Raw genomic sequence first — 9523 nt, forward strand, 5'->3', positions numbered from 1 at the left:
TCTCTGGCATGCCTCCAGCTGACTAACAGCTATTTGGTGATCCTCCTATGCTGCTGTCTCATTCCACTCTGGTACTGCCCCAGCGATTGTACTCACCTCATTTATCAGTGGGTTGGGAAGGGGATGGAGAAACAGAGTGCACCTAGCAGCCAGCAACTTCACCTACACTATGCTGCATGTTCAGCTTTTTTATTAGCCCCACCCCCAGATTGGTAATGTTATACTATGAGGCTGGGTGGGCACTGAGGCATGGTCTGTGAAGACATGTCTGCCCTTGGCCAAGGGCAACCCTACTTACTTGGCCATCCAGCACACCCAGTATGGCAACTGATCAAAGCCCCAGCCTCTACCAGACAGTTAAGTAATTTGCTATTCCATCATGGTTCCACCCCCACAGTATAATAATTCCCATTCTTCCTGCCACTCTGTCAGTTGCCTAGGTTGCTATTCAACCCCAGGTCACATGGGCCATTGTCAGGGTTGCCTCCCTCTGCATTACAACAACTATGCAACTATTTTTAATAATAGTACAGGAGTAAGTCTGTTAAATGAGAGAAAGTCACACAACACCCTCTCGTGGCAGATGGTGAAAGCACATTCTAGCAATTGGAGAGCAATTGTCATGCTTCTTTGACATGAAGTGACATAGGTTCATAGGTAGGTACTAGGCTATCTGCCCAAGGGCATTTATAAGCTTAGCCAGAGTGTGTCGGCTTTCACCGCCCCATTAATTAATTAACTGATCCTCTGTCAAGCAGAGCCAATGAAGTGATCCCAGGGGTGTATTTTCTGTTACCCATCCCCTCGTCAAGGTTTGTCATGAAGAGTGTTAGTGAGGGCCTCTGCCTGATGTAATTTGGGATTTTATTCCAAAGCATGGAGAGTCTCTGTGACAGGAATCTATCCCTCCAGCATGTTCTATTTATTGTTGTGGCGAGGTTTAGTTCACTAGAGTGCATGGCTCGTAGTGACTTGGATTGCTTTAGGTGGAGCATGTCCATCAATTCTGAGTTGGACATGGCTTTGCAAGTCAGGCAGAGATCACCTCTGAGTAAGCGATATGCCACTGAGTACAGCCGAAGTTTTTTCAGTCGGGCTGCATAGGACATATGTTTGAGACCAGTAATCCTCTTGGTGAGGTACTTTTGTGGTCTTTCCAGCTGTCGGAAGTGTCTTGTGAGGTATATCCCAAATGGGGCATTGTACTCTATGATGGGTCTAATGAGTGACAAGTAGAGGGGCACTATAACCTCTTTATTTCTAGATGCGAACCCTTTAGTAATTAGATGAGCCACATAGAAGGATTTCCTAACTACTTTGGCAATATGATTATCAAAGGAGAGATTACTATCTACCTGGGTACTCAGATCTCTTATTACCTTACTCTCTGTATTAAGGGGGCTGCCACCTATGTGGTAATTCGTGGGTGCTTTGTTTTTCCCATATGGGATGACTATGCATTTTTTGGTATTTAGCTTGAGGCCATGACTTTGACACCAGGTGTCCGTCTCAGTAAGGCCCTTTTGGAGGATGTCCGTGTCAGCGGGAGAGTCAATTATGGCTCCCAGTTTGCAGTCATCGGCGAACCTGGTTAGCCATAGTCCTCCTGTGTTTGCCTGTACTTCTGAGAAGTATATGCCGAACAGTAGGTGTCCAAGGACCGAGCCTTGTGGGACACCACTTGTGTCTGGTTTACAGTTGGACCTGAAGCCCGCTATTCTTACCGTGTGAGTTCTGTCTGTAAGCCAGTTGGCAACCCATCTCATGATGTAGGGGTTTATGTTCAGGCTGGTGAGTTTTTCTGTAATACCCGAGTGGGGAATGGTGTCGAAAGCCTTGGCGAGGTCAAGGTAGACTGTATGAACCACCTTTCCCTTGTCTATGGCCTTGATGACTGTCTCAAAAAGTCAACCAGGTTTAGTAGGCATGATCTGCCCTTAACAAAGCCAAACTGGGTTGGGTCAAGTGTTTGGAGGTTCTCAATGTCGTTGTTAATGAGTTCCATGATGATGCGCTCCATAGCCTTGCAGACCAGGCTAGTCAGGCTTACGGGGCAATAGTTACCAGGGTCAGTTGTGGCCCCTCCTTTGTGGAAAGGAATAACCATTGCTGTGCACCATTCTATGGGCATGTAGCCTGTGAAGAGGCTGAGGTTGAACAGCATGTTTAGGTGGGGGGTTAGTTCGTTCTGTAGTTTGTGCAAGACGCAGCCTGGGACACCATCTGGTCCCACTGACGCGGTGTTTTTGTCTTTTGAAAGGGCTGTTTTCACCTGTGCATCTGTGATTTTTGGGACACTACACTTTTCCAGTATTGTTGTGGGCCCTTTTGGAGATGAGGGAGGGGGTGAAGTTTGCACTGAATCTATCTTCCAGGATGTTGGCAATATCAGTAGGTTCAGTATCAGTCCATATCTGCGAGTTGCCACTTAGATTCTTAACATTGTTAAAGAAGGCTTTATGGTTATCTTTTGAATCCTTGGCTATTTTTCTTTCAAAGTTAGCCTTGGATGATTTCATGAGGGACCTCAGTTTCTTACTGATACTGATCAGGGATGTCTTTCTTTCTTGGGATTTGCTTTTTTTCTGAACTAGTTTCCTCCTTCCATTGTATAGCCTGTTTATTGCAGGGGTCCACCAAACTGGTTTCCTTCTCTTAGAGGAGTGAGTCTTGGTTTTGCTAGGGATGTCACGATCCATGCATCCTTGTAGTTGCTCATAGAGTGCATTTGTAAAGGTTTCTGCATCTTGGGCAGTGTTATCCTTTAGCGTGGGGGCTGTGAAACTTACCACCTCTGTCTTAAGTAAGGTGCAGTTTGCTTTAGAAAAGTTTTTTACTGTAGTTTCTTTAGTTGAGGGTGGTGGTAGGATGTGGATATCCAGAGTGATTAGTTTATGGTCTGATCTATCCAGTGACGGGTTTACCTCCGGTGTGGAACACCTGTCACCCATGTTGGTGATGACCAGGTCCAATATGTTTTCACCTCTGGTAGGGGAGTTTACCAGCTGATCCAGGGCATTTGAGTTGATGAATTCCAGGAAGCGCTGGGCCTGGGAATTTGTACTCGAGTAGTTTTCCCAGTGAATGGTAGGGTAATTGAAATTGCCCAATATCAGGGTGTTTGGTAGGACCTTCATGTTTTCCAGTGCCTCCAGAAAGGTGGAGTGGTTGTCCTGGGTCATGGAAGGTGATCTGTAGCAGGCTGCAATTTGCATTGCAGATTTGCCCGATGTTAGTTGCACATGGATGATCTCAGAGGTATCATGCTGCGCCACTAACCTGGAGGTGTAGGTATCCTTGATGAATATGGATACACCCCCTTCTTTTATGTTTCGGTCCGTGTTCTGTGGTCGAAACGTGTGGTATGAGTTGTAGCCCGGTAGTGCTGCGGTGCTGTCTGGAGCCTTGAACCAGGTTTCAGTTACTGCACAGATGTCAATGGTTTCCATACTGAGGAGTGCTTCGAGCGCGTGCATTTTGAGATTTAAACTCCTGGCGTTGAATAGCATAACCCTTAGTTTTTTGTTAATTGTGCTGTTTACGGAGGTGGTTTTGACTTTTGAGCCTTGCCTAAAAAAGGCACTATGGGGGCAGCAAGAGCCTTGCCCAGCATTTGAAAGCCCAGGGGTGACAGGTGCAAGCCGTCTCTTGTGAAGCAATGCAGCTTGTCGAGCATGTCGTCACAGGCTGACAGACACTGGATCACCTTTGAATGACGCCAGAAGCTTAGCCAATTGTTGAAATTGATCATTTTTTCTTTATACTGAGGTATCATTCTTGGTGAGGGCAGGATGCTACTCAGGGTCAGGGTCATACCAGCCTGGGCTACATGATCAGAGAGCTCTTCCATGTCTCTCTTCATGTAGTCCAGGGAGGTACATCTCAGGTCATTCACACCAACATGAACAATGACAGAGTCATATTTGTACTTGTTCTGGAGTGACCTGAGTGCTTGTGTTATGTGGCGTTTTCTTGATCCTGACAGGCAGCTAACAGTAACCTTTGGCTTGTCCAGCCTAGTGAGTGGGACATCAGTGTGCCTAACTATAGAGTCACCTGTTACTAGTGTGTTAGGTACGTTATTTCGCCTTAAGGGCTGTGATTGTACGGCACACTGATTTTGTGTTTTATGTGTTGTCTGGTTTGTGACAGGAAGTGCAGGTTGTTTGGGTGTCTGCTTTGGAGGTCTCTGATGCTTTTGCAGGTTTTTATTTAGAGCCTCCGAGTATGATTTTGTGTATTGATGTGTATTTTTTGCCAGTGCTGTTTTAGTAGGTCTGTGTGCAGCTGGAGTTGTGGTGCAAGTGTTAATTTGACTGTCTGTTCCAGTCTTAGTTTGGCTGTATAATTGCATCTCTCGCATATGTTAGTGTTTTGTGGTAGGAGGAGAGGGTTGTCTGTGTGCATGAGGCAGTTGTAACATTGCCTCAAGATATCCAGATTCACCAGCTGGACTGGAGAGTGCACCTGAAGTTGCCCTTTGGTCATGCCTGAATAGTAGGGTGAGCTGCTTAGTCGCTTGTTTGGTGAAGGGTGAATAAAGAGCCTTGCCCTGCTGGGCAATCAGTGTCAGGGTATATTAGTGCTTGCTATTAGGTCTGAGCAAGTGCTGGGCTGTAAGATGCTTTTTGAGTGCTTAGGTTGAGAGTTAGACTAGTTTCAAGGGAAAAACTGAAGAGGAGACTTAGTGGAGCCGGGAATAATTTAACTGTAGCAAACCGGCACTGCCCGGTGCGCAAAAGCGTTTTTTATAGTAGGGAAATGAAAGAGAAATTAGCCCAAAATGGCCAATGAACTACTAACGTCTGTGCTGGAACCACTCCTCCAGGGTAAGATAGGTTGCTCAAAGCTCCCCTCTCTCACAGGTGAACAGAGAAACTTCCTTCTATCCAAGTAAGGTATGGGCAACTCAGAAACTAGTATCACAACCTTGAATTCAGCACTAGCCTGAAAACTCTTATGTACCCCCCTTAAATCTGTATATTTAGAATCACCAGGAAATGGTCATAGGTGTGCCATTAAGTTCCCTAAAATGATGTGTAAAGTTAGCTGAATCAAAAACTTTCAACATCTTCAACCAGAAATCAGAATGAAAGCCTACAATAATCACAGATACCAATGTCCCAAGTGGGGTGAACTTGTTCTATTTACAAAGTATATTGGTAGAGTAAAACAGTATGTATAACAATACATTTATTTAAAATACACACAACGTCTGTAACTGTATTGCCTGCCATTATTTAATGCCTTTAATCTTAAAAATCATGCATTTTATGAGGGGTCAATTAAGGGCTTAAGGAGAAATTAGAGATCTCCATTTTAAAGGAAAGATTTGCTTGGTGATAATTTGATGACAACAAAAATATCATATTATACAAAGCAGTCATCTACTATGTAAAATGGACAGATAATTATCAAGTAAGCATTGTGTCCGAAAGAGATCAAAGGCTCCAAGTTTAAGAATCATAGATAGACTCTAAGATACAGAAAGTAGTACTTGTAGATCAAATGATAGAAGTCCTTAAGTATTAAAGGCACAGTGTACTTAGCAAGGATTATATTTCCTCACCAGTGAATTCAGCACTGGGAAACAGACTGTGGTCACTGAAGGCATAACAGAAATGGAAGAGAAGAAGCAATTAGTGATAGGTCTTTCCTTGGGGTCATGGTTAGGATTGCAGGGATCTGGGATGAAGGAGTGCAGATCCAGCTACATGCAGATAGTGAGCATGACTCATTAGTGTTAGCAGAGAAGCATTTTTTAGATCCCCAAAGCTGAAACTTTTCCAGTCTTTCATATTCTTGCCTCATAAACTGGTCTGCCTCATTGCTGATACCCAATGCTTAGGAAGAATTATTTTCAGCAATATGGCAAAGAGGAGGGAATATGCAAAGAACACCACTGGTGAATTGATAGTTACATGAACACTTGGAACAGAAAAGTATATGAACTGTGTGACGAGTGAATCAGTAATGTAATTAACAAGGTGAAAGTAATTTAGTATTAGAACACAGCTGATGTTAATATCCATGCTGGTTAGGAAGTTGTAAAAAGGGTGCATCATTATTGCTATTTCATAGCTTTCAGATATACCTCATTGCTGTACCCCTTTTTAACTGCTTTGCTTTATGCCTTATGCTTACTGGACTTTGACTATACCTCCATATTTTAAACTCTGGTAGGAACATTGGCTAACACCCTTTAAATAAATTCTATAATGTATACAGCAATAATATTTTTAAAAATGGTCAGCCAGAAGCATGTAATTTCCTATGTGTTGCATGCATTCAATTTCTAAAACAAACTACTAATATATGATTTGCAGGGATTGTGAAGCAAAATCATTAATATTTTACTTTATTGCTTTTTAGCTCAAGCAGTTTCAGCAGTTGGAGAAGGAAATAATTACACCAGTTGAAAATGACATCTCCAAGTGGAACTCTCCTCCAAGCTCACTTCCAAGTAACACTTCCCTAGACAAACAGCTACTGATGTTTTACTCAGAGCAATGTGAGAATCATTTTGTGTCTCTGCTGAATTCCATTGACGCCTTTTTTAACTGTATCACCACAAGTCAGCCCCCTAGGATTTTTGTAGCACACAGTAAATTTATAATTCTCAGTGCTCACAAACTAGTGTTTATTGGAGACACGTTGGCAAGACAGGCAGCTACTCAAGATGTTCGCAACAAAGCTGGAAACTGCAGCAACCAACTCTGTGAACTGCTTAGAACAATTGTTTCAGCAACAAAGATGGCAGCCTTGCACTATCCTAACACTGCAGCACTGCAGGAAATGGTAGACAGAGTCACAGAACTGTCCAGTCAAACACAGTTATTTAAACTTACACTGCAGAAGATGGCATTATTATGACAAACTCAAATCATTTTCTAATTTGTATTATAATTTGTACATAATGGCAAAGGTGGTCGACCTCTTCTAAGCATATATGGGTATTATCTTAACAGTGTAATTCTAAAACAGACTTCTTGGGTTAAGTTACTTAGTAATCATGTCAGCTAAAAATGTTTCTTACATTGCAGTTAAACATTCCATAAATTATTGTGAATTAGGCTAAGCACCTTAAAGTATGGAACATTCTGTAATTATGAGGTAGTTTATAGATTTTGACATACATGTACTGGCATTTGAGTATGTTTCCTAGACAATGCACTCTGTTTTATCACATGCTTGAAGTGATATAAAGGATGTGGGCATAATAAGCTCAAGTAAACAAGGGATCTGTGTCTAGTTCCCTTCAGCCAATATCAGCAGTGTATCTCAGCAATGCTGTTGTCATTGGGAAATGTTTACATCACTGATGTAAACGCCAGAAAAACACAAACGCCTCCACAGCAAACAGTTCATTGAAATTACGGTTTGTGCCATGTCTGCCTTTTGGACTGTAGTTTCCCCTTCACAAGCATGGCAATTTTTTATGTGAATATTTTATGCTAGAAAGAAAAAGAAAAATTATTTATTTTTTTATACTGAAGAAAGTAAGTAAATAAATACTTGGAAGGGAATATGTCATAAATACTAATTAATTTCTGTTTGTCCTATGTGGTACATGTGTACCTGACGAACCAGTTTTCCATGCTGGGTACAGCTTTGTTCTAATGTTTGTATAATGGTTGACAGCGTAGTACTAATCTATGAAACTATGAACCTATGATAGTCTCCACCCTCCCATCCTCAAAAACAACCGCTATTTTTAAGCAGCCATCTTCAGTTTAGTACATGTGCCTTACAACTGTGCAACTTACTTAGTTCTTCTTGGTTTTTAATTATAAGTTGAATATAAACAAACCAAAAAGAATGAATAATTCAGAGATACTAACTTTTTTATATTGTAATTTGTCAGAGTAGAGAATGCAGAAAAAGAGCTGTGCCAATATAAATACTGCATAATTTCAGTGCAGGAAGCTATCTGTATATGTTTTCTGTTCTATGCTTTTAATGGTAAAGCTGAAAATTTTATGTACATTTTATCAGGAATGTAATATTTCTAAGTATTTGTTCTTGTAATATATTTTCTATTTTTAGAAAATAGATAAAATTTTCAAAGCAGGAAAAATATCTAGATATTATTAGGATGTAATCTGATATTTTATAAAGGAAGCTATACATGAATATTTTAACTGGTTTCAGAAGGGAAGTACATTTATATGTAATACTTTCTCATATTTCCTAAAATATTTTTGATGATTAAATGTGTGAGAGATTTAAGCTTATTGGCTTTCATCTTTACGTGACTGTTTGTACTTTGTGTTGTCTTTGAATATGAATATATCTCAGCCTGTCTTTTATGCAATGTGACCATATTTAAATCTTATGGCTTAGCTGTCCAGTACAGAGGTGCAGCGGGATTAGGACCATAAAGACAGACCCCCTGATAACTGGCTGGTGATGGTCACTGCAGCCATTACCCATTAGGAATGAATAGCCCAACAAAGTACAGAAGAGCTGACAGCAAGCAATTAGGAAGAAAAAGAACATAGAAAAAATAAAAAGGAAGGGTAGTGTCATGTAAAGTGATGAGTCACGTGAGATATAAAGTAATGTGTGCATGTGCAGAGAAAAGGGTATTAGCAACAAATGATCCAGTAATCAATGGAATAAAAAGTCTTGGTGTTGGCAGGAGGGGATGGGAATAGAGTGAGCAACCAATGCCTGCTTGCCCATCCTGACTAAAACGTAACACAAAAAAAATGTCTGATTATCCCCTTTGGCTAAGAAGTAGTCCCTGCTAATTATGAACCCCTCTAAGCTCAAACTCAGTGGTGCAAGACTTGGGAACACAGGTTGATAGCAATCTAAACTTTGATCGCTATGTGTCTGTAGTGGTAAGAAAGGTATTCTACATTGGCATCTCATAAACAAGGGCATTGCATCCAAGACCAGGGTGGTCATAGCTTTGCTGTACTCAATCCTTATCAGACACTAATTGAGTACAATGCTCCCTTCAGTATGTACCTCACCAGACACCTGCAACAACTGGAGAGACCACAAAGGTTTATAACCAAGAGAATCCAGGGCCACCAAAACATGATATACATGGAAAGACTGAAAGCCCTGTCACTGTACTCTGTACTATATAGGCTGCCTGGCTACAGAGGAATCTGGGATCCTACCCTAATGGAAATGTTGCACATCCACAATCAAATGGGACAAGAGTAACTCACTCCAGGGATCTCAACCTAGCCTGTAACATTAGCAGAACATGCTACAGAGACAGACATATCTCCCAGCAATTGCCACTCCTCTGGAATAAGCTTCCACTCCATATGAAGCAGAGCTTCTCAATGACCCTATTCAAGTGCAACCTTGACAGCTGGATGGGTGGCCATAAATTCACCCCAAGGATGGCACCTTTGTCCTTCATGGACAGGGGCAGTCGGTGCTAATCACTCTGCTAACAATGACCATCTATTATGTTCAATAAGGATACTCGGGTTATTACACAGCTAGACTTGTAAAGACCCTAGGGCCATTAGGCTAGTAACCTTCTATGAACATCAGA

General features: G+C 41.6%; 1 protein-coding gene across 1 annotated transcript in view; it reads left to right on the top strand.

Moving 5' to 3' along the window:
• NEDD9 (neural precursor cell expressed, developmentally down-regulated 9) overlaps positions 1-8255 on the top strand; it is a 240101-nt gene extending 231846 nt beyond the window's left edge. The window contains exon 7 of the mRNA XM_044064852.1: positions 6373-8255. Coding sequence (XP_043920787.1) covers positions 6373-6873 — 501 coding nt within the window. The 3' untranslated portion in view covers positions 6874-8255. The remainder of the gene's footprint in view (positions 1-6372) is intronic.
• Positions 8256-9523: the final 1268 nt, after the last annotated feature.

Source organism: Protopterus annectens, chromosome 3.part0, assembly GCF_019279795.1.
Source record: "Protopterus annectens isolate FY-2018-M chromosome 3.part0, PAN1.0, whole genome shotgun sequence".
NCBI classification, from domain to species: domain Eukaryota; kingdom Metazoa; phylum Chordata; order Ceratodontiformes; family Protopteridae; genus Protopterus; species Protopterus annectens.